At 40.3% G+C, this 24,684-nt stretch overlaps 1 protein-coding gene across 1 annotated transcript in view; it reads right to left on the bottom strand.

Moving 5' to 3' along the window:
* MTHFD1L (methylenetetrahydrofolate dehydrogenase (NADP+ dependent) 1 like) overlaps window positions 1-24,684 on the bottom strand; it is a 200,983-nt gene that overhangs the window by 130,591 nt on the left and 45,708 nt on the right. The window contains exons 7-9 of the mRNA XM_044671679.1: window positions 12,347-12,426; window positions 9,947-10,044; window positions 6,797-6,970 (exon numbers count right to left, since the gene is read on the bottom strand). Of these exons, the coding sequence (XP_044527614.1) occupies window positions 6,797-6,970; window positions 9,947-10,044; window positions 12,347-12,426 (352 nt within the window). The remainder of the gene's footprint in view (window positions 1-6,796; window positions 6,971-9,946; window positions 10,045-12,346; window positions 12,427-24,684) is intronic.

Raw genomic sequence — 24,684 nt, 5'->3', positions numbered from 1 at the left:
TCTCTCTCTCTCTCTCTCTCTCTCTGTCCCTGTTTCTATCTCTGTTCTCTGTGTCTCTGTCCTTTCTCCCTCTCTCTCTCTCTCTCTCTCTCCTGGGGTTCACAGTCCTTCTCAGCAGGGCCTCACATCTGATGATGGGATGCCGCTATCACCTAAGGGTGAGAACCCCTTGGGCTGGCCTGGAATTCCTGACGGCATATACGGCAGAGGCCCCAGTCGGATGACAAATTGCTTTCACATTCAGAGACTTCAATTCACTCAAGAAACATTTACTGAGCAGCATCTAGGAGTTGGGGATGGAAAAAGCAGGGATTCTGCTATCAAATAAAGCAATAATACAATAGAGCAAAGGCAAGCAAACGTGTAACTCTGACACAAAGAAGCGTGTGTTAAGTACAAGAAAGCTTGAAGTAAATACAAGGGAGGGGTCTGGGCAAACGGCTATGAAATGTTGAATGAAAAATGACTTCAGTCGGGGAGGGAGGAGGGAAGGCCTCCAACACCCCCTTAGCCAGGCCTCCAAGGAAGGGAAGGCCTTCAATAGCAGGAGATGTGGGGGAAAGGAGGGAGAGAGTCTCTTCCAGGCACGGGGATTATAATCCTATTGGATGTTAGGGGGGAAAGCGTGGGGGAGAGTCCCCAGAGGAGCCTACTATGTGATGGGCCTGTAAAAAATACATCACCCTGGGGCCAAGGGACGGGAATTTCTGAAAGCCGGCCTGCTCCTTGGAGTCTATCGCCAGCCTCCTTCTCATAACCTTTCTAGATGAGCAGGCCCGACCAAGACCGATGCCTCAGGCATAGCTTCCCCACTTTAAGCTTTTACCTTCCGTCTTAGCACTGATTCTAAGACAGAAGAGCGGCGAGGGCTGGGCAATGGGCGCTGTGACGCTCCCGGGGTCACAGGAAGTGTCTGAGGCCTGACGGGAGCGTGCGGCCTCCCCACTCCAGGCCTGGCACTTTTTAAGCCCCCAAAGTCGCAATGAGGCCACAGGCCAGACTTTAAGCAGGCATCATCCGAGGCTACAGGTTGTACACTTTACATAGAGCTAACTATGTACATATGTTCATATGTATACATGCAAGCTGTCTTACTGTTCACATGTTTCATACAGACACCCGATAAGCCTCAAGATAAAGACACCTGAAGGCTGGCCAGAGGAACGAGGGAATTATTAGCCCGGAGAGTGGCTAACATTTCTATCTCATTTTAGCCTTACATGCTATTTCATGTTCTTTATAACAACAGGGGTGGGGTGAGATGGGGGGAAGGGCACAATTATTATCCTCATTTTATAGATGAGGAAACTGAGGCCAAGAGGATCTACTTGATTTTCTCAGAGTCACACAACTAATGGGAGAGGCAGAATTTGATATCGGCTCTTCCTAACTCCAAATCCAGCATGCGAAGGAGAGAACACTCAGGGGGAATAGGATGACTGTCTCCAAGGACAGGGCATACTAAAAGTCTCGGTGAATTTTAAAGCTTTATTAATTTATTTATTATTAATAAGCTTTATTATATGTTTGTGTAAAACATATATATTTATATTATTTATTGTTATCATTATTTTGTAACCTTTATTAGCTTAAAATACATCCAAACTTTTGGGAGAACCAAAAGGATTTTTTGGGGAAGGGTTTTCACTAGAGAGGTATTAAAATTATTCTGCTTGGTCCTAGAGGGCAGAACTGGAAACAGTGAATGCAGTGGCCCAGACACAAGATTGGGCTTTACGGAAGGAAATACTCCCTCAAATTGGAGGCCCTGAAGAGGTGCTGGGCCCCTTCTCTGTGGAGTCATCAAGCACAGCCTGCATTAGAGAGCAAAGTCTTGTCATGTGCTTCTTGGACTCAATGGGATCCCTTCCTGCTCTCAACATTCTGTGTAATGGGCCACCCTGGGAAACAGACCACGGACTTCTTCCTTCCTCGAGATTGTCCGACGGTTCAGGGGGTGTTGCAGGGAGCACTTCTGGTCAGGTGTGGGTAGTCCTGGATGGCTTCTGCCTTCCTACCTTTCCAGGAATATGGTAAACTCTCTGAAGGCAAGGACTATATCTTCTGAGTTTCCCACAGGGCCTGAATTATGGTAGACAACACATACTTTAAAAAAAATCCTTACCTTCTTTCTTAGAGTCAGTACTAAGTACCAATTCCAAGGCAGAAGAGCAGTAGGCAATTGGGGCTAAGTGACTAGCCCAGGGTCAGCACAGCTAGGAAGTGTCTAAGGCCTTGTCTAAGGTGAAAACCCTTCCCAAAAAAATCTTTTTGGTTCTCCCAAAAGTTTGGATGTATTTTAAGCTAATAAAGCTTACAAAATAATGATAACAATAAATAATATAAATATATATGTTTTACACAAACATATAATAATTCTTATTAATAATAAATTAATAAAGCTTTAAAATTCACCGAGACTTTTAGTATGCCCTGTCCAGAACTTTCTATCTCCAGGCTTGGCTCTCTATCCACTGAGTCACCTAGCTGCCCTGGCACATATCCTTATTATTTTTGGATTCCAAGGCAGATATGGATTCATACAATAATGCTGGACTTGAGGAGTAAAGGTTTAGGGGAGACTTTTTAAAAGAGGAAAATGTGGAATTTATGAACTTGTAAGGGCTAGGTTCCAAATAATATTCACTAAATGATAATTTATCCACTTGATACCCAATAGAAATCAAATGAAAATACCCATTTTATATCACCACAGGGTAGAGAAGTGATGTCCTAGAGATTCTGCTATGGGTGCTCGTTGTTTTTCTAATGTAATGTTGGATGCGTTCTGCTTTTTCGTATAATAACGTTAGAGCGAGAGGGTTTGAAGCAGGGTGGTGGGTCACATATCTCAAAGCAGTCTGCTACTCCAAATTGTGTTCTCTGTCTAATTTTATTAAGTATGTGACATCCTGCATAAAAGATGTTCTTCATAATTGTTCTGAAAATATTTTGCTGGTAATTAAAAAGTAAACCTGTTGTTGGGGGCTATTTGAATTGGTTTTCAGATACATAACAAATGGAGAGGTTATGTATTGAGACTTATAATCAATAACATTTACTAAATGCCTACTATGTGCCAGGTACCATACTAAATGTTGGGGATAGCAAAAGAGGCAAAAGACAGTCTCTGCCCCAAGGAGCTCACAGTCTAATGGGGAAGATGACAAATAAACAAGTATGTACAATAGTTATATACAGGATAAATAGGAAATAATTAAAAGGAAGGCGTTAGCATTAAAGGGGCTGGGAAAGGTATCTGGTAGAAGATGGGATTTCAGTTGGGACTTAAAGAAAGCCAGGAAATGCAGCAGGGGTAAAAGCTCAAACTTAGCCAAACCTCCTCCAACACAATACAGCTCCTTTGTAAATGATAATGATAATAATAATAATACTAACAAAGACAACCAGAGCATTTCATATTATTTTTTTCTACCCTGAGCTGAGTGGTATGCGCTAGAAAATGATCATTTTACAAACCCAGGCCCTGAGATTCAGAAGCATTTTATTTGCCATCACTGCAGAAAGAAAGGAAAGAGAGCAAAGAGAAGAAGAAAGGAAAGAAAGCAACATCCCAACTATTTAAAACAACTTCCCAAGCCAGTTAGTTTTTCCTTAAGGCGAACTGAACAGGTAGGCATGCTGAGTACACTGCAGCTAAATGGGTAAGAATTTGTGAATGCCTTCATTATCGAGTGCTTTTCATCATCACCAATCGTACCTCTCTGCAGCCAGATCGAGTCTCCCAAGCTTTAGTCCAGCTGCCTGCTGGTCATTTCCAAATGGACGTCCTATGGTCATGTTTACTCACTGTGTCCTAAAGAGAACTCATTATCTGTCATTCTAAATCCAGGACTCTTCCAAACTCCCCAACTTATGAAGAGGGTACCACCAGTCACCCAAATGCATAACTTGGGAGTCCTTCTTGACTCTTTCTTTTTTTTTTTTTTTTAAAAAAATACCTTAACCTTCCTTCTATCTTAGAATCAGTACTGTGTATTGGTTCCAAGGCAGAAGAGTGGTAAGGGCTAGGCAATGGGAGTTAAGTGACTTGCCCAGGGTCACACAGCTAGGAAGTGGCTTAGGCCAGATTTGAACCCAGGACCTCCTGTCTCTAGGCCTGGCATTCAATCCACTGAGTTTTACCTAGCTGCCTCTCCTTCTTGGCTCTTTACTCCCCCTTACATTTCTTGTTTCCTCCTCTTTGAACTACCCTTAAACCTAACAACTTAATTTATTGTTTAATGGCCTCCCTTCTCTCCAATTCATTCATCCTCCACATGGGTTGCAAAAACAATTTTCTTAGAGCAGAAGTATAATTAAGTCTCGCCCTATCTGAAAAAGCCCCAGTGATTTTCCTATTGCCTCCAAGGGAAAAGAAAAGCAATTCTGTTTGGTATTTAAATTCACTCACAAGTGAGCAAAGCCAAGAAAACACTGATGTCAAATGCAAAAACCTACCACAAACAACTGAAATCAAGTATTGCAGGATTATAAAGAAGTATGGTTCCAAAAAAGCCCAGAAATTATGCAGAGGTGAGAAGTCTATAGGTGGAGTGGAGTGCATGTAGTTTTGGATCTTTTGATGCCTTGATGAATATTGCAAATTTTCCTTCTTATTTTTCATTTTTTCTTCTTTAAAAAGTATTAGTTGGGGGCAGCTGGGTAGCTCAGTGGATTGAGAGCCAGGCCTAGACACGGGAGGTCCTAGGTTCAAATCAGGCCTCAGACACTTCCCAGCTGTTTGACCTTGGGCAAATCACTTGACCCCCATTGCCTACCCTTACCACTCTTCTGCCTTGGAGCCAATACACAGTATTGACTCCAAGATGGAAGGTAAGGGTTTAAAAAAAATATTAGTAGACAAATGTTTTTACGACTGCATCTGTAAAATCTACATCAAATTTCTTACCATCTCAAAGAAGAGAGAGGAAAAGAATTTTGAACTCAAAAAATGTTAAAATGTTAAAAACTGTTTTTACATGTAACTGGAGGAAAATATTTTGAAAAATTTTATTTGCTATATGAGATGATTCTTTGTGAGGGCAGGGGAAGAGATGATGGGAGAAATATGATTCTAATATAAATAAAATATGAAATGTGATATTAAAAATTATCAATAAAATTTTATTTTAAACAACAATAACAACAAACCAAAAATCAAAGTCCTCCACAATCTGGTCCTATTCAGTCTTCATTTCCAGAATTATTATCACTACTCCCCATCCCCCTACCCATTACTATTTTATACAATTTATATTATAGCTATACAGGCCTACTTGGTATTTGCCATATACTACATTCTACTTTTAGCTTCAGCATCTTTGCTCTGGCTCCCCTATACCTGAATATACTTCTCCCTTCTGCCTTTCAGAATTCTTACCTTTTTTCAGAGAATAGTTCAAATGCCCCATGAAGCTTCTTTCTGATCTCCCCAACTGCTAGTGATTACCCGCCCTGAAATGTTCAGGCACTACGGACCACAGGGCCACGGAACCCTCAAAGGTCATTCGATCCAACCTCCTCTTCTTATAAATCAGGAAACTGAGTCCCAGTGGAGGCTCCAACTTTCCCAAAGTCAGAAGTGGGACTTGAACTCAGATTCTTTGATTCCAAAGCCTGTTCCTCTTTCTAATGTACCATGCATTCCCCACCTTCCCCCAATAATTACTCTTCATACTTTATATTTTTTCTGTGTTGTTTCCCAAAATTAAATATAAGGTCCCTAAAGATTTGGGCTGTTTCCTTTTTGTCTCTGTGTTCCCCAGCACCTAGCAGGTACTTAATACCAGTTAGCTGATCCATAAACAAGTGTTTAATAATAATAGTGAATCCTGAGAAATAGAAAACAAGATATAGTTTTATTTCTACATATATCTTTTCATTTATTTATTTGTTTGTTTGCTCATTTATTTATTTATTTATTTTAAATCCTTAACTTCTGTGTATTGGCTCATAGGTGGAAGAATGGTAAGGGTGGACAATGGGGGTCAAGTGACTTGCCCAGGGTCACACAGCTGGGAAGTGTCTGAGGCCGGATTTGAACCTAGGACCTCCCATCTCTAGGCCTGGCTCTCAATCCACTGAGCTACCCAGCTGCCCCTCTACATTTATCTTTTTGTCAAATGATGCCTTCTCTAATGTGGGGAGGGGAAGAAGGGAGTTACCTGGGAATTTTAATGTAACGAACAAATAAATTTAAAAATTAATAATAATAATAATAACTCAAACAAACACATATATAGTGACCAAGTATTTTACATATATAATAAGTTTAAAACTATACCAACACTTTTGGATATCCTGTATCTGAAGCAGACAATGGAAACTGTATTTTTCTCTCTTTAACAGGTTCACAGTCAGTAAGAAGTGTCAGGTTTTGAATCAGGTTCATCTGACTGTGTCTACTGACCTTTCTACTAGTCACTCAGTTATCATGTACTATTGGCCTGGGTATGGAACTAGCTTCCTTATATAAAATGGAATATCATGGGTGGGGGTTGGTTTAAACAAAATTCTCCTTATTCAGAGTACAAACATGTGGGCTTTTTCCTCCTAATTCAACAGCAAATATTATTGTTGACTGCCTCCAAACCACTACATTCTAGTGAGATGTAATCTGTATCTGACTAACCCTTCTCAAAACAAATGAAACAAACCATGCATTACCACATCTGAAAATGAAAAGATAAACAGAGTGAATCTGAGTTACAGGGAGAGCGCTGAGAAATGCAAAAGTGGGATACTGTTCTGAGGACAAGACAATGTTAAAAAGAAGGATTAAGTATAGCCTTACCCAGCAACCAAGACGTATTTTCCGTCTGCTTGATCCTTTAACCTGTCCAGCAGGGACAAGCGTACTTTGGCTTTGCTCTGGCCATAGATTTCAATTTCATCAGCAAGCAATCCTATCTCCTTGGCAAGGACATCAACCGCTTTTGGAGTCTGTCCTCTGGAAATCTCAAGATCACTAGAAGAAAAAACCAAACAAATAGAAGACAATAGAGTTCTCAGCCTAGGTGGTCGACAATAAAGCAAAGACCTAAGAATCAGGTCACCAATCAAATTAACGTCACCTGACTGTCTGGGGCTTTCCCCCTAAGCAAAAATGATTAAAGCTTACTAAAAAGTATTGTATTTTTTAAAATAGAAAAACATTTTTCAATATATCTTAAGTGAATTTTAAAAAGAGACACCTGGTGTTCCATACACCAATGGACTTTTCAGAACGAACCAGTAAGTGGAGGGTGAGGACAATCTATTTACAGCCTCCCCCCCAAAACCTCCACATACCTAATATGCTACCAGGATCACTCTATGCCCTGAAATCCATGGTTTCATTGGGTACTTTTAAGTGGGTTTTAATTATGTTCTTTAGTCATGTAATCAAAGGTTACATAATGTCTTTAAATTTTTAAAATTAATTCATTATTGAAATCCTTACTTTCTAACTCACTATCAATTCTAAAACAGAAGAGTGGCAAAGGCCAGGCAATTGGGGGTCCCACAGCTAGGAAGTGGCCAAGGCCAGATTGGAATGTAGGTCCTCTGAACTCCAGGCTTGGCTCTTATCACCTGGATATAGAGCTACCCCTACTTTATGTTTTTATGATGGCCTGAGTATGTGAGTTATGTCTGTTTAAGAATACAAAATTGCAATTTCATTTGAGTTGTGGACCATTTGCTTTCTTTTTCCTTTGTGTATTGTCTCCTCTCAGTAAAATGTGAAATTGTTGAGTGCAAGAATTATCTTCCTTTTCCATTTGGCTCCCCAGTGCTCAACACAGACCTTTGGGTAGAGTATCTGCTTAATCCATTTGTTTTAACAATCCTTCATTCTAAATCCAAAAATACGCTTTGAAATAATTGATTAACTACATAACTCAGAAACAGAGAGGCAGCAGCAGGGTAGGGTGGATGGAAGGAAAAATCTCAAAGTCACCAAAGACTGTGTTTCAAGCCTGGCCTCTGACATGTACTTGCTATGTAAGTCCAGACAAATCACAAATCTTTCAGGAAACTTGAAGATTATAAAGATAATCGATTTAGAGCTAGAAAGATGCTTCATGGTCCCCAGTCCCATCTCCCCCTTTTACAAATGAGGAAATTGAAGCTGAGAAAGGTGACGTGATGTTCCTTGGATCACTCAGGGAGTGACATGTCCTCTGAGCAAGCCTTGGGGTCTTTCCGCTGTGCCACCCTAGATTTTGAAAGGCGGCATAATTTGCACAGTGACCAGAGAGTGTTGGCAGAGGAAGAACTGTCTCACCTGGTTTTCCATACACCAGTAAAAACCATAGGTCACCGACAAAATAATGAATGGTTAAATCTGAAATAAAACAACCTAGCGATCAGCTTCGCTATTTAGTGAATGTTTGGAGTGTGCCAACAGGATTCTTGGAAAATCATTGAGCCAATAGTAACTAAGTTTGGAGAGGATGACATTCTGCCAGGGGTGCAATACACCGCTCTTGTGACTTTCCACTGTGCTTCAGGGTGCAGTCAGTCCCTCTTCTCATGGGTGAGTGAGCCACTGAGCCCCAACACCAAACCCTCTGCCGTGGCTTCCCCAGGCTATAGAATTAGTTCAAAGAAGGCTATAAAGCCAGTCACATCCTACAGATGCCTCTGCAGGGCAGGCAAGAGGAGGGAATAAGATTGATGACAGGGATAAAGGGCAAACTCAGTTACTGAGGCAAGAAAGAAAGAGGGACACCCAAGGAGCAACGAGTTCAGAATGAGCTCCACAAACTTACCAGGCATGCAAAAGTGGAGCTGCACATGTCTCTCCCTGGACCTACTCAGGTTGCTTTTATCTTCTTATTTCTTCTCTTTGCTCTAAGTCAGTGATTCCCAAAGTGGGCGCCACTGCCCCCTGGTGGTGCTGCAGTGATCCAGGGGAGTGGTGATGGCCACACTTTTTTTGTATTACATTCTATTCTGAGTTCAATAAATAGTTTCATAATTTCCAGGGGGTGCTAAGTAATATTTTTTTTCTGGAAAGGGGGAGGTAGGCAAAAAAAGTTTGGGAACCACTGCTCTAAGTCCCCCCCCCACTCTCTCTGATTCTAGTAACATAAATCAACAAAGCAGAATTTCAAAATTCCTTAAGGATTATTTTCTATCTAAAAGATCCATGTTAATTTCATTCTGATTTTTTATGACTTGAAAATTACTTCAATATGTCTTGGTTTCAGGGCAAGGGAAGGCAAATTTTTTAGATCAAACTAATGCATCTTAAAAAGAAAAAAATATGCTTTACAAAGGGTAATATTGAGATTTTTGTTGTTCAGTTGTTTCAAACACTTCAGGACCCCATTTGGAGTTTTCTTGGCAGAGATGGAAGGGTTGTCATTCTCCATTTCATTTTACAGATGAGGAACTGAGGCAGAGTTAGGTGATTTGCCCAGGGTCACACAGCTAGTTAGTGTCTGAGGCTGGATTTGAACTCAGTTCCTCCTGACTTATGACCTGGCCATTCTATCTACTGTGCCACCTTGCTGCCCAATACAGAGATTTAGGGGGTACATATTGGTTGACTAGAGATAGTGAATACACTTTAACTCTGCTATATGATCAGGGAAGGATTCCATTTTTACATAAACCTGCTAACTACAAAAGGTAAAATGACTTTCCCCAACACATTTTAAAATAAGGCTCTTACACTCAATGTAATGAGTTTAGATTATAAGATGTCTTTAACTATTGAGAAAAACAACCGTGACTCCCTTACTTATTTATTTCTTCTTTAGAAGGGTTGAATCTGAGAGGATGTAGGGAGGTTGACAAGTAGTGATGAAGAGTCGGCGAGGGAGAACAGGAGGAGAAAAGGAAAGTCTAGGAGGCAGGGCACTACTTTACTCATTAAAATTAACTGGACAAGATATAGAGAAGAAATAAATGGTTAGTTCAAGAATCATGTCTCTTACAAGCCAAATCCTTTTACCTGGGTACTGGGGAGAGTGGCTGTAGCTTCAAACATCGGAGCTTCCACTTCCTGTATTGCTGTTCCCAAAGCCATTTTCTCCCACTGTTAACTACATTCTTGAAGAAAGAAATGGAAAATAGGTCTCTATTTTCAAAATTAGAAGCCATACTAAAATACAAAGAATGAAAAAACATACCCTTACAGAGGCTAAAATATCACATTAATAGAGTGCCTTCTTCTTAGTAGCCTTCTGAGATAGGTAAAAGGAATCAAAACACTATAAGGGAAGGGGGAGCAGCTAGGTGGCTCAATGGAATGAGAGCCAAGCCTAGAGATGGAGGTCCTGGGTTCAAATGTGACCTTGGACACTTGCTAGCTGAGTGGGCAAGTCTTTTAAATCTACATTGCCTACCCCTTACCACTCTTTTGCCTTGGAACCAATACACAATATTGACTCTAAAGTGGAAGGTAAGGGCTTTAAAAAAAACCAAACACTACAAGGCAGTATATTATTGTATTAAGGTATTCATTCATCAGAAGAAAACTTTTGTAATGATGTTTTTCCCCAGCCTTTTTGCAGGGAAGCATGAATGTGATGTACAATAAATACAATAATACAAATAATGTTAAAACAATAATCTTTTTACAACACATTGAGACTGGGGGATTTTTATTTTGGTTTGGGGGAATGAATAGGATAGGAGGTGTAAAAAAAATCCTAAACTGTAGAATTTGTACATTAAGGAAAAACTGAAACAGGGGACAGCAAAAGGCAGCAAGCCCCCATCAATGCAACTGTTTAATGTTTTGTTTGGCAGCACTATGCATTATGGCAGTGATTTTCGCCCTTCCTACACCCTTAAACTTGGTGGAGGGGTAGCATTGAGAGTGTCTTTATTTCATCTTTTGGAAGCTTTTCCTGCCGTCCTAACATGGCAGGAAGATTTAAAACTACCTAGATAGTCATGAGAGATGCCTCAGAGAAGGAGCCAAGGAGTTAAATTTTACACAAAAATAGGGAACTGCTCTTTTATTATTATTTTTGCTTTCTTAGTTTGTTGCTTGAACTTCAAAGGTAGAAAAATAGGATACAAAAAAGGAGTTCTTTCAGTTTATGAATCTCCTTCCTTTGACTTCCTCAACCTCTGTCCTGACCATCACCAGGATCTCCCATAACCATTTAAGTAAAATTGAACTCTCACCAGGCAAAGTAAATATAATAAACCAGCACAAATCATTTTGGGTTAAATGCTTTAACAATTCCTGTTCTTAGTATATGCCCCTCCTTTGAAGTGGCAAAAACATTACGAGGTATGTATATGTCTGAAGGAAGGTGAGCTGGTCATGTTCCAAGATCAAGAGGTATCTGGTGAACAGCCTCTGGGTCCTCCATTAGCAGCCACCAAATACCAGAGATGAGAGGGGCATCTTCAGCAAGCTGGGTGGGCACAGTTGAAGGCTGTGGTGACAAGGCTTGGGATTAGGGGAAATAAGGATAGGGATGATCTGGCCCCTTGGAGGAAGTACTTCCACATCTATATCTTTAGGAATAATGGAATATTTGGCCAGTGATGCCTGAAAGGTTGAATGGGTACAAGAAGGCTGGATTATGAATGAAACCTTGATAGGGGGTAGAAGGAAGATAAATTAGCCTCTCTTAATTTCTTCAAGTCCAATAGTTACATTTAAAATAATATTACTGATATTCTAACACTCTAGTGAGGACTAACAACCCACCATGCTTTTTTTTGTTCAAGCAACAAAATACAATGTTGTAGATAAGTGGGCAACATACTTAACAGCTAATATATTTATCTGTGTGGTTCTGACATACAACCCCATTCCCATGACCTTTTTTTCTCCCTCTAAATCCTTACCTTCCATCTTAGAATCAATACTAAGTCTTGATTCCAAGGCAGAAAAGTGGCAAGGGCTAAACAAATGGAGTTCAGTGACTTGCCCAGATCACACAGCTAGGAAGTATCTGTGGTCAGATTTGAACCCAGAATCTCACATCTCGGGGTCTGGTTTTCTGTCCAGTCTGACTCTTTTAAAATACCTCCAGAAAGATTGTGTGTACTGTACACAGTTTATGCAAGGTGACACTTAAGGAATGCTACTAAAAGCATCCCCCCAACACTGTTTGTATAAAGATTTAGTGTTCAATAATAATACTGTAATATTTTGTAGTTTAAAAGCTTGACCTGCTTAAGACTCTTGTAAAGAAAACAGAAAAGAGTCACAATTTGTTTCCACAGCAGTTGTCCATCCAATCCCAGGCTCTGGTGTCTTCCCTTGTAAAGAATGTCCCTGCCAATTAGTGAGAACACTGTGTGGACAACTGGTACAGACAAAGAATAGGCATTCTGCTCCTCCTCGAATATCAAAGCCAATGAACTGAGTGAGAGGCAAACCAACCTGAATCCTCAGAGCTGCTGCAAGGAGGCCCACATCATCTTCTACAGTCAGGCCATTATGTAGACCATAATCATGCTTCTCTGCAAAAAGGGAGGGAAAGACATCATTGCAAAAGCTCATTCTGATGAAGGAATAATCCTTAAGAAAGGTAGTCACAGTCATAGTCAATGACATGGTGAGAGTTATGATACTGGGGATAGTTACAACAGGGGTAAGGATTTAAATCTCTAATTCAGGGCCTCTTCCAAAATAATAATTAAAAAAAGCCTCTTCCAAAAAATAATAAAAAATCCCCAAAATACTGGGGATAGTTATAACAGGGGTCAGGATTTAAATCTCTAATTCAGAGCCTCTTCCAAAATAATTTGGCTGCCACGGACATTTAATAAAATACCTGTTACTCAAGGTATCTGTTACCCTATATAATTTTTCCTCTACTAACTAAAAAGAATATAAATTACAGAAAAATTTATTTGCACTAAAACCTATCCCAGTGGAATACATTCCATTCATTTATTCACTAAGCAAATTCCTTTGGGCATATCCCAAGTATAATTAAAATTATTCAATTAAAATATGGTTTAAACAGGGATACAGCTGATTGCTCAAAATAATAAAGGCAGGACCTTTATGCCAAAAACAGTAAAAGCAAAAACTCTGGGAGTGACCTCTACCCTCCAGAGTGAAATTCTTCAATAGGAATAACTCCCTTGACTTTTGAGATAATGGAATTCCAGTCTGATCAGAAGCTACCCTTGTTCTTTATGAAATAGTATAAATAAACTAAGAGATTATGTTATATATATAAGGTAAAAAAGCAAAGCACCTTCTTCAATAATGAAAGGGAGGAAAGGAGGAAAAGGAAGAAGACAGAAAAAGTCAAGGGCTCAGTGAATGGAGAACAGGTTTGCTTTGAGAATTTCAACTTGAATCACAAAACTAATGTCTTGTTTATTCCTTTAGAGCAGGACAAAATAATTTAAAATTATTAATTTTAGGAGCTTCCTGGCAAAAAAAGTAGGTTGTAAATACTCTGCTTTTTTTCCCTTTTAAGTATTAAAAATCTCTCCCTTTCTCTAAATGTGTGTGAATAAATAAATAAAAGTAATGCAGATGCCTCTCTCTCCTTCAAGATTTTCTTCCTCTCTAGATTTTCATGATACTATGCTCTCCTGTTTCTTTTCCTACTTCTCTGATTACTCTGCTCAGACATGGTTGTCCCTCAAGGGACACTTCTCCCACATTAGGAAGTCATAACTCCCAAATCAAAATAGGAATTCCTCAAGAATAAGGACTGTTTTTACCTTCCTTTGTTTCCCTGGGAACACAGTGAAGACTTAATAAATACACATAGGCATGCCTATGGATCCATACAAACATATCACTCAGAAACATTATTAGAAATAAATACATAATATCCTTTAAGGCACCTTTCTTGAGTGTTTTCTGACAGAGGAAAGAAATATCTCCCACGGCCATGCTCTAATTCAAAGATCATTTTCTTTGCTTTGGAATGACTATATTCTTAAATTACCCATTTTGCTGACAGCATACTGGAAGAAATAGCACAAAAGGCATGAAGTGTATCTTTTTGTCAGATTGCTTGAAGGCGTTAGAAAGTCATTCCCCTCAGGTATTGTGCAAAGATTAGCAGCCCTTCACTTTTATAAATCATCTTTAAGCAAAGGCCAGAAGTCTAGCTGGCTGGGTAGTTTTTTTACCTCTAGAGATTTGGACTCTGGGCCTCATCCACCCACTACTCTTGTCCTCATCTGTTTAAATCATAACGTTGGGTGGGAAGAGTGGAGGGCAGTGAAGGATACCCACTGCATGAATTATGTTCCTTTCTGGTTTGCATTTCTTCTTTCTCCCTCCTTCCCTGCCCTGATACTTTAAGCATTATCCCACTGGTGGCAATGTGGAAAATCTCTCATGCTCTAATCCACATAATGTACCATTTCCTTCAGTTTTTTTTCAGGCCATTCCCTTCATTAAAATTATGCAAAAACTATTTGCTTTCATGTATTTTGTATATATACATATATGTGTATTACAGTTTAGCTAAAGCAATGAGGTGTGATTATAGCTATAATCATCATGTTATAATTATAATAAAGGGATACTATTACCAAAAAGAATTAAATCGCCCTCTAAACAATCCCAAATAATTACTCTAATTTAAAAAAATGAATATAAAATCTTTAGGTGGAGAGAATTGAACACATTTAATAAGATAAAAGTCGTAGTCTTTCATCATCACAGTAGAAGAAGTCAATCAATTAAGTGCCTAATATGTGCCAGGTACTAAATTTGGGGGATACTAAGAAAAAGTGAGATAGTCCTGTCCTAAAGAGCTTACATTTTACTCAAGGATATAACGCATCCATAGTCATGTCTATTTATAAACAAAATACTTATAAAACAGATGAAGGAGCAGCTTTAGAGGGGAAGTTACTAGAATCTGGGAGGGAGGTGCAGAAAAGTGCTGAAGGCGAGTCTCAGAGGAAATCACGGATTCTGAGAGTTGGAGGTGAGGAGTAAAAGCATTACAAGCTTGGGGAAATGGCCAGTGCAAGGCATGGAGAGATGAGATAAGAGTATCCTGTGTATGTAACAACAAGGAGGCCAGTGTAACTGGATCAGGCCCAGACCTCTAGAGTTCTTATATCACACTGGCTTATAAAACAGGGCTGAAGCTTCCGGGGTAAGATGGCGGCAGAGTAAAAAGCAGCTGCTTGACCTCTCCTAAACGAAACATATAGGACTCCTCAAGAGGACATAAAAACAAATCCAGATGAACAAAGGGAACCCACAACAGGGCGCAGCATTAAAGGTACGTGGAATCGGGGCATTTCCATGCTATAAGGGGTTAAACAGCTCTACTAAAATGCGAGCTGAGAAACCCCCTCTGCACCCCCCTTCCACCCCCACAGTGCCAAAGTCAGGGCACAAGAGTTAGAGCAAGTTTGGGGCACCCATTAAGTCCTTGACAGCTACGTGGGACCACCAGGGCCTGCTCCTGAGAGCAGCAAGACTTAAGACCCCAAGAGGCTAAAGAATGCACGGGCTTTGAACATAGACCCCTGAGCTCAGGCTTGGTTGCAGCTGCAGACTAGGATCCTGAGCGTAGGTGCGGACCTTGAGTAGGGACCCAGTGCAGAGGTATGCAAGACTGTGGAAGCAGCGCCCTGAGACTGTTAAAGGAGCCTCGGGCAGAGGAACAAGCAAGGGGACCACCAGGAGGCTTGACCCTGAGAACAAGTAGACCTGAGACCTCAGGAGTCCAAAGAGTGCAGACAGACCCTGGGCGTGATGATAAAGCTGAGAGGGCTCTGAGCTAACAATGGCAAGCCAGACACAAGAACCCCAAAAGAGAAAGATCAAGAAGAAATCTTTAACACTTGACAACTTTTACAAAGAAAAAATCCAGACAACAGAGCAAACAGCAGAGGACAACAAACAAGTAATCATATCCAAACCTTCCCCCCCAAAATGAAAACTGGTCACAAGCTATTGAAGAGTTCAAATCTGAGATTATGAGAAAGATGGTAGAGAACTGGCGAGAAAATAACAGTATAAAAGGCAGAATTTTGCAATTAGAAAGTGAGGCTCAGAAATCAAATGAATTGATAAGCAAATTGAAGACCAGAAATGACCAGCTGGAAGCCTTAAAGAACCAAACAGACCAGATTCAAAAGGAAAATCAAAAGATTATAGCTGAAAACCAGTCTCTAAAGGCTAGAATTGGGCAATTAGAAAAAGATGTCCTCAAATCAAAAGAATTAATAAGCAAATTGGAGACCAAAATCAAACAGCTGGAAAACAGGATAGACCAAATTGAAAAGGAAAATCAAAAGAATATAGCAGAAAACCAGTCTCTAAAAACAAGAATTGGGCAAGGAGAAGCTAATGATCTCTCAAGACAACAAGAACAAATAAAGCAAAGTCAAAAGACTGATAAAATAGAAGGAAACATGAAATATCTCATTCAGAAATTGACAGATCAAGAAAACAGGTCTAGAAGAGATAATTTGAGAATCATTGGTCTTCCTGAAAAAGCAGAAATTAATAGAAATTTGGACTGCATACTAAAGGAAATTATTCAGCAAAATTGCCCTGAAGTTCTACAACAAGAGGATAATATAGACATTGAAAGGATCCATAGATTGGCCTCTACACTAAACCCTGAAAAGACAACCCCCAGGAATATAATAGCCAAATTCAAGAGCTTCAAAGTAAAAGAAAAAATTTTACAAGAAGCCAGAAAGAGACAATTCAGATATCAAGGAGCACCAATTGGGATCACACAGGATCTGGCAGCCTCCACACTATAAGACTGCAAGGCTTGGAATATGATATTCAGAAAGGCAAGAGAACTGGGTCTACAACCAAGGATCACGTACCCATCAAAACTGACTATGTATTTCCAGGGGAAAGTATGGGCATTCAACAAGATAGAAGATTTCCAAGTATTTGCGCAGAAAAGACCAGGACTAAATGGAAAGTTCGATATCCAACCACAAAAACCAAGAGAAACATGAAAAGGTAAATAAGAAACAGAGGGGAAAGAAAGAAAACTCTTATTTTTAAAGTTGCCTCTTTAAGAGCTTCAATAAGATCTAATTATTTGTATTCCTATATGGAGAAATGTTATGTGTAATTCTCTGTAGTGAACTCTATTCACTATTATAGTAATTAGAAGAATTATTCACAGGGAGAGGTTGGAGTACTAAATGGTCTAAGATGATAAGGGGGTGGGTGGAAAAGAGGAGGGTGAATAGTAGAGGACACCAAGAGAAACTTGAATGAATAAGAAAAATTGGATATTCTATATAACATACATAGAGGGTATGGGAAGGGGAGGGGATGAATACTATTATAAGAAGGAGAGGAAGAGAGCATGAAGAGGTAATATTTAAACCTTACTCTCAGTGGAATTAACCCTGAGAGGGAAGAGTAGCTATATTATCCATTGGGATATAAAACTCTATCTAACCCTTCTGAGAAAGTCAAAAGGGATAAACCAAGGGGAGCAGAGGAGTGGGGAGGTCAAAAAAGGGAGGGAAGGAGAAGGGAGAGGGAATTCATTAGGCCTTAAAAATAAAAAGAGGGGAATAACAAGGGAGGAGGTAGAAAGGGTGGTAAATCAAGGGAGGGGAAGAAGGTTACTGGCTTAAAACAAATCACTGGTTTAAAAGGAAATAGCCTAAGAAGAAGGGGTAGAACTAAGAGAGGATACCAAAAAGTTGGGGAATACACAACTGATAATTATAACTCTGAATGTGAATGGGATGATTGATTATACTAAATGAAAAAGCTTTTGTACAAACAAAAACAATTCAACCAAAATCAGAAGGGAAACAACAAATTGGGAAAAAATCTTTATAACAAAAACTCTGACAGGGGTCTAATTACTCAAATATACAAGGAGTTAAATCAACTGTAAAAAAAAATCAAGCCATTCCCCAATCGATAAATGGGCAAGGGACATGAATAGGCAATTTTCAGATAAAGAAGTCAAAACTATCAATAAGCACATGAGAAAGTGCTCTAAATCTCTAATAATTAGAGAAATGCAAATCAAAACAACTATGAGGTATCACCTCACACCTAGCAGATTGGCTAAATTGATAGTAGGGGAGAGTAACGAATGCTGGAGGGGATGTGGCCAAATTGGGACATTAATGCATTGCTGGTGGAGTTGTGAACTGATCCAACCATTCTGGCTGGTAATTTGGAGCTATGCTCAAAGGGCTATAAACGAATGCCTGCCCTTTGATCCAGCCATGCCATTGTTGGTTCTGTACCCCAAAGAGATCATAGATAAACAGACTTATACGAAAATATTTATAGCTGCGATTTTTGTGGTGGCAAAAAATTGAAAAACGAGGGTATGCCCTTCTATTGGGGAATGGCTGAACAAACTGTGGTATATGCTGGTGATGGAATATTATTGTGCTAAAAGGAATAATAAACTGGAGGATTCCATGTGAACTGGAAAGACCTCCAGGTACTGATGCAGAGTGAAAGGAGCAGAGCCAGAAGAACATTGTACACAGAGACCAATACACTGTGGTAAAATAGAATGTAATGGACTTCTGTACTAGCAGCAATGCAATTACCCAGGACAATTCTGAGGGGTTTATGGAAAAGAATGCTACCCACATTCAGAGGAAGAACCACAGGAGAGGAAACAAAGAAGAAAAGCAACTGCTTGAACATATGGGTTGAGGCGGACATGATTGGGGATGTAGACTCGAAACTACCACACCAATGCAACTATCAACAATTTGGAAATAAGTCTTGAACAAGGACACATGTTAAAACCAGGGGAAATGTGCATCGGCTATGGGGGGGGGGGAAGGAGGTCGGGGGGTGAAGGGGAAAGTAAGAACATGAATCATGTAACCATGATAACTTTTCTAACAAATAAAAAATTATTTAAAAAATTCTTGTAACATGTTTCGAATGTAAAAAAATGAGGGAAAAAAAGAAAACTCCACAAATACTCTATTGTACATGCAAGGAACTACAATGATGATATTTTTAAAAAATCAAAAATATATAGTTCACCATTAGTAACACTGTGTTAGCCAAGGAGAGACATAATACAAGATTTTTCTCCCCAAAATGAAATCCATTTCCTTTCTTAANCAGGAGTGGAAACACAGAAGAAAAGCAACAGCTTGAACACATGGGTTGAGGCGGACATGATTGGAGATGTAGACCTGAAACTACCACACCAATGCAACTATCAACAATTTGGAAATAAGTCTTGATTGCTGACACATGTTAAAACCAGCGGAAATGTGCATCGGCTATGGGGCGTGGGGGAAGGTCGGGGGGCGAAGGGGAAAGTAAGAACATGAATCATGTAACCATGATAACTTTTCTAAAAAATAAAAATTATTAAATTAAAAAAAACAGGTCTGCACATTTTTTTAAAAGATGATCTTTCATTTGTAATTTTTCTTATTATTAACTGGACTTTTGGAAGGCTTATTCCTTATTTAATGATAACACATTGCAAGGTTTTTCCTGGAAATGTGAGCAGTTTTTACCCCCAGTCCCTAACCAATATCGGTTGTTTTGAGATCACTTGGGGAACTTTGCCAGCACAATAAATGAAGTGGGAGGGACCAAGTCAGATTCCTTTGTCCAACTGCCATCTCTGCTTCATAGAAACACTTTAGCTTTTATTTGACTTGGCTTGTGGGTGCCTTCCTTATCAAGAGAAAGAGTTTGGATGAACACAGAATGAACTTCTTTTAGAACAGGCCTGTTTCTCTCTGTATGGCTCATGTTATTTTGCAACATTTATACAGAACTAGAAATGACTAAAATGTAGATGATGTACTCAGGACAGAAAAGGGCTTTTTAAAAAATCACAGATTGGGTTTAATTTTTAAGAAGGGAGATTTTATGTTTTATTTAATTAAAAATTTTTAACAAATTACATGTAACAAATTTCCACATGTTTTCTGAAGTTATATGATGCAAATTGTCTCCTTTCCTCCTTCCCTCCTCTGTCCTGAAGCTGGCAAGCAATACAATCTGGGTTATATATGTATTATCATGCAAAACATATTTCCATAGTGTTCATTTTTGCAAGTGAAAAATAAAAAGTGAATTTTAAATGAGCATATCTAGTAGTTCTAGAACAAAAATCATGGGTTAGAGTAGCAGAGAGAAGACAGCAAAAACAATGAGCAGGTATTGCAATGCCGGAGGTGCTACGGGCTGGTGAGTGTAGTGGCAGAATCAGAAGAGAGAAGAGATCTTACAGGAAAGGTATTCTGAAGAAAGTGAGGTTGGGAGTTTTATAACTGATTGGGTCTAGAGGGCAAGAGAGCGAGGAGTGGAAAGTGATAGGAACTTTGTGCCTGGAGTGACTGGGAAGATGGCGGCACTCTTCATGATAAAAGGAAAAGATGATGAGCTCCGTTTTGGCCATGCTGTGTCTCTGACTTCTATGAGACACCCAGTTTGAGATGTCATACAGGCTTCACTGAAGGTGGTGGCTGGGAGGGAGGTAGACAATTAAATAGATCTGAAAATAATTAGTATAAAGAAGACAATTAAATCCATGGGAGTTGATGAGCTTTCAGAACAGAGCTCTGGAGGGCAGCCACAGTTAGCAGGTGCCCCTTTGGATAAAGACCTAGAAAGGAGCCTGAGGAGTCATTGGACAAGTGGGATGAGGACCAGGAAAGAGCTGGCTTTTCCACAAACACTTGGAGAAGAAAGGGTACAAAGGAGAAGAGGGGGGTCATTGGGGAGAGCTCACAGTGAGCAGGATTGGGTCTGAAAGGAGCTCGTTAGGTTGGGCCATTAAGAGATGAATGGTAACTTTAGAGATGGTAGTTTCAGCTGAATGAGGAGATGAGAAGCCAGACTGCCAGAAGATGGGGACAGGAAGAGTAAAGAAAGGATCAACAACTATTGTGGATGGTCTTCTCAGGGACTTTAGTCACAGGGGTGAAGATGTATAGGGTGATAGTACAGGGGACTAGACAGATCAAGTGAGGTTTTGGGAGGATGGAAAGTGAAGGAAGGAATCTGTAGGAACATGCAAGCAATGGGAAAATGCAGAAAAGCAAGCAGAGAAGCTTTGGAATGTTTGTGGGGGAGAATTCTGAGAGTAATGAAATCCAGGGGAGATCGTTGAAATCCTCAGGGTCTTTTGAGCTTGAACTCTGGTGGGAGACAGCTCCGGACCATCTCTCCTGTTCTAAACAGCATGTCCTATTCAAAAGTAATTCCCAATTTATTCAGAGAATATATCTGTATTGAACTGAGGATATTGGTGTGATCCTGATCAGCTGTCAGTTACCTTGAAGGGGCTACCCTGAGGGGGCCTGGGCCAAGCCTGAAGACCAATCTCTCTTGTACCAGCTAATCCCAGAGGCTACACGTTTACTCATATTTAGCCTGGGGTAGGCAGTACAGAATTACCAGCAGACAGAGAGGGCTCAAGCTATCCTCGGTGTTAGCCAAGGACTGAAAGACTTTGACTCTTGATCAGGGCCTTCAGTGAGGGAACCCTATCATCCTCTTCCCCAAACCTTTTCCTTTGTGACCCTGTTAATAAATTTCACCAAAATATATAGGAAAGCAGTCAGATTGATTATCAGAAGATTAAAGGGAGACTGGTGGGTGGAGGTTTTTCCCTGGAAGGAGAGCTTTCTCAGTCTTAGGTTAAGTCAAACTCCTGAGTCCCCCGATACTGCTCTCCCTCTGGCAGCTTTCTGTTCAGGGGAGGGCTAGGTCAAAGCAAAACTTCCTAGCCAATAGTTTATTCTTTTCTCCTGAGGTGTTCTCTATTCTGACCCAGACTGCTGCATCATCTTGCCCACCATTCTATTCTTGATAGAAAAAGGATAGCCATTCGCTCTCTGTCTAAAGGGGGGAATACCTTAACATGTCAAGTTACCCAAACCACCTGGCCATTCATCATCAACAACAATCCAGGAGTTTCCCCTACCTTTCTATCGAGAGAAGCAACCATCTTTTATTCTCTGTCCCTGAGGGGGATACCCTGTAGGCTTGGTTAAGCTAAACCCAGGTTGCTCGTTCCATCTTTCTTACAGGACATCTTCTCTACCTTTTTACAAAAGGACATGGGCATATTTGCAAATAGCTGGGAGAGACTGAAAATAAATGAAAGGAGGCAGCTAGGTGCATCAGTGGATAGGTCTGGAAAAAGGAGGTCCTGGGTTCTAATCTAGCCTCAGATAATTCCTAGGTTGGGGACCCTAGGTCACGTAACCCCCATTGCCTAGTAGTCCTCACCACTCTTCTGCCTTGTAACCAATACTGAGGATGGATTCTAAGAAGGAAGGTAAGGGTTTAGTTCATGCTGTTCTCCTGTCTTTGAATGAAAAGGCAGTATTAACTCTAAGATGGAAGGTAAAGGTTAAAAAAAAAAAAGAAAAGAAGAAGATTTGGATTAACAGAGGGAGCAGTCTGCTAGAGAAGACAGGATAGAATGGGATTCTTAAGAATGCAGAAGTGATAGCCTTGGCAAGGAGATGAACCACATCTTTATGTGAGATGGGCATGAAGGAAGTAGTAGCAGAAGGCATCTGAATGATGTGAAATGAGGAGGGAGGAAGGAAGAGCTGAATGGGGGTAAGGGGGAAGGGAAGGGATAACTTCCATGGGAGGCTTAAGGAGGGATGAAAAATTCTGCAAGAGTTGTTTCAGTGAGTGGAATTGGGAACTGGATGGGAGGCATTAAAGGAGTGCCTTGTCACACGGACAGTTCAGCTGAGCTTATGGAATATAAATTTGTAGGGGACCCAGTCAGCACAGTTCCATGATTTTTTCTGACCTCATCCAGCAGCGCGTCAGTAGGGGCAAAGGCAGTGGACAGTAGGAATAAAAGCTAACTAGGGCAGTAGGAAGTCAATGGAATTTAATGAGGAGGGGAGACACATGGCAGGATCTGTGCTTAGGGGCCCTTCCTTCGGGAGCCACGGCCAAGTTGGATTGGAGAAACTTGATGGAGGGAGGTCAGTGAGGAGGCCGTAGAAGTCATTGAGGTCAAGTAATGAGGGCTTAGACTAAAATGGAACCTTCTTCACAGACTTCTCTTCATCACCTGCTTCAAGCCTAACCTTTCAGCATTCCTTCTTATTACTCATCTCTCTGGGCATCATGGTCCCCCGGAACGTAGATGGTCCGTGTTCCACTCAATCCCGTGCCTCAGTGCTAGTGTTAGGTCTGTGGCTTTTGTGTTCCCCTCTCTGCTGTACCCCTGAGAACTCCACAGGAAATTTAGGGCTCACCTCCTATACCAAGATTTTCTGACCCCCTACTCGTTAGCATTATCCCTCTCCTTCAGCCACCACGTATCGACTTGCCTGTTGACACGTAGGCCTGGTTTTAGCCTGGGAGGATGGACGACAGTTTCATTTCTTCTTGGTCCATTCTCAGGATCAATGCCTTATACATACAGACAGTTCTTACTTTACTTAAGTGGACCATTCCACAGACCTCTATATAAAACAAACTTTCCTGAAGCAAATTTGCCAGCAGATGTGGGAGAGAGGGGGCCAGCACACTATTCAGGGACATGTAGGGGCAGGGATGGAGAAGCAAGAGCAAGAGGAGGAACACGCAGGCCTAGACGGAACCAAGGGGAAGAGCACAGAGGCAGACGGGACAGGATGGGTGACACCTAGGGGTTGGGGTCTGAGACCCAGGACCCAAGTGTAGACTGATACACAAGGACTGGACATGTGGGCAGGTGGGTGGAATGGGGTCAAGAGCTCCTCTCCCGGCATGAGGGGTCTCAAGTCATTCTTCTGCTTTCACTTGGAGTTTTTTTCTTTTAATTAATCAATTAATTAAGAATATTTTTCCATGGTTAAGGAGTAAGAAGAAAGGGAGTGTAGTTAATTAGTGTAGACAATTTTTTCAAGAAGTTTGTCTGAGGAAGGGAAGAGAGATCTAGAACACCAGTGTGAGGAAGTGGTAGAAACTAGTGAAGGTTTTTAAGGATGAGGGAGAATTGGGCCTATTTAAAAGAAGTAGAGAAGAAACCAGTAGGGAAAAAAAAGACATTGAAGGCAACAGAAAGATAGAACACAACCTGAAGAAGGCAATCCTTAACAAGGAGATGAAATACTACCCTATGTTCCTTTAATTTCTCCCAAAATTTTTTCTTTCCTAAAATTCTCAAGTATTATTTTAAAATACCAAATGATATTCAGCTAGAAAGAGGAAGCATCAGTCCAGAAAGCTATTTTTATGATTTTAATAGAACAGGTATGAAATGAAACATTAAAAATTTAAAGTTATAGTTGCATATACAATTGTTAGAGCTGGGAAAAAGCTTTTGCCTAAATCCAATCTGCATGTAATACAAAGAGAAGAAAGGTCCCAAAAGGTAAAACTACTGAAGTTAAACTACAGGTGTACCAATCCAATCTAGCATGCTGAGATCTCTCAACTAAAAAGCTTATGATAACTTTGTAAGCAGTTCTAGTCCATCCAATTTCACTTGATTCCTGCTTGACAGAGTGGACATCTATGATTGAGAATTATAGTTGAACCCCCCATCACTGGGTCTTCTGGTTCCACTTGGATATACCTGAACTTAGACTGAGCTGCCTACTTTACAAGTATTATTGTAGTGAGATCATACATAGCACAATACCCAAGCTTTAATTACAACATTTTAGAAATCATTCTTATAATAGCTGATCATCAAACATTTCAATTTCCTTGTTTTAAAATATAAATGTTTGCCTCAATCTATAACAAAAACATTGGCAATGTTCAACAAGCAAGATGATACGATTTTTAAATGCACTACTTTGGGGATATCAGCC

This window comes from Gracilinanus agilis, chromosome 4 (assembly GCF_016433145.1).
Source record: "Gracilinanus agilis isolate LMUSP501 chromosome 4, AgileGrace, whole genome shotgun sequence".
Classification (NCBI taxonomy): Eukaryota; Metazoa; Chordata; class Mammalia; order Didelphimorphia; family Didelphidae; genus Gracilinanus; species Gracilinanus agilis.
Note: the sequence above shows the minus strand (reverse complement) of the source record. Positions and strands in the feature narration are given on the sequence as shown.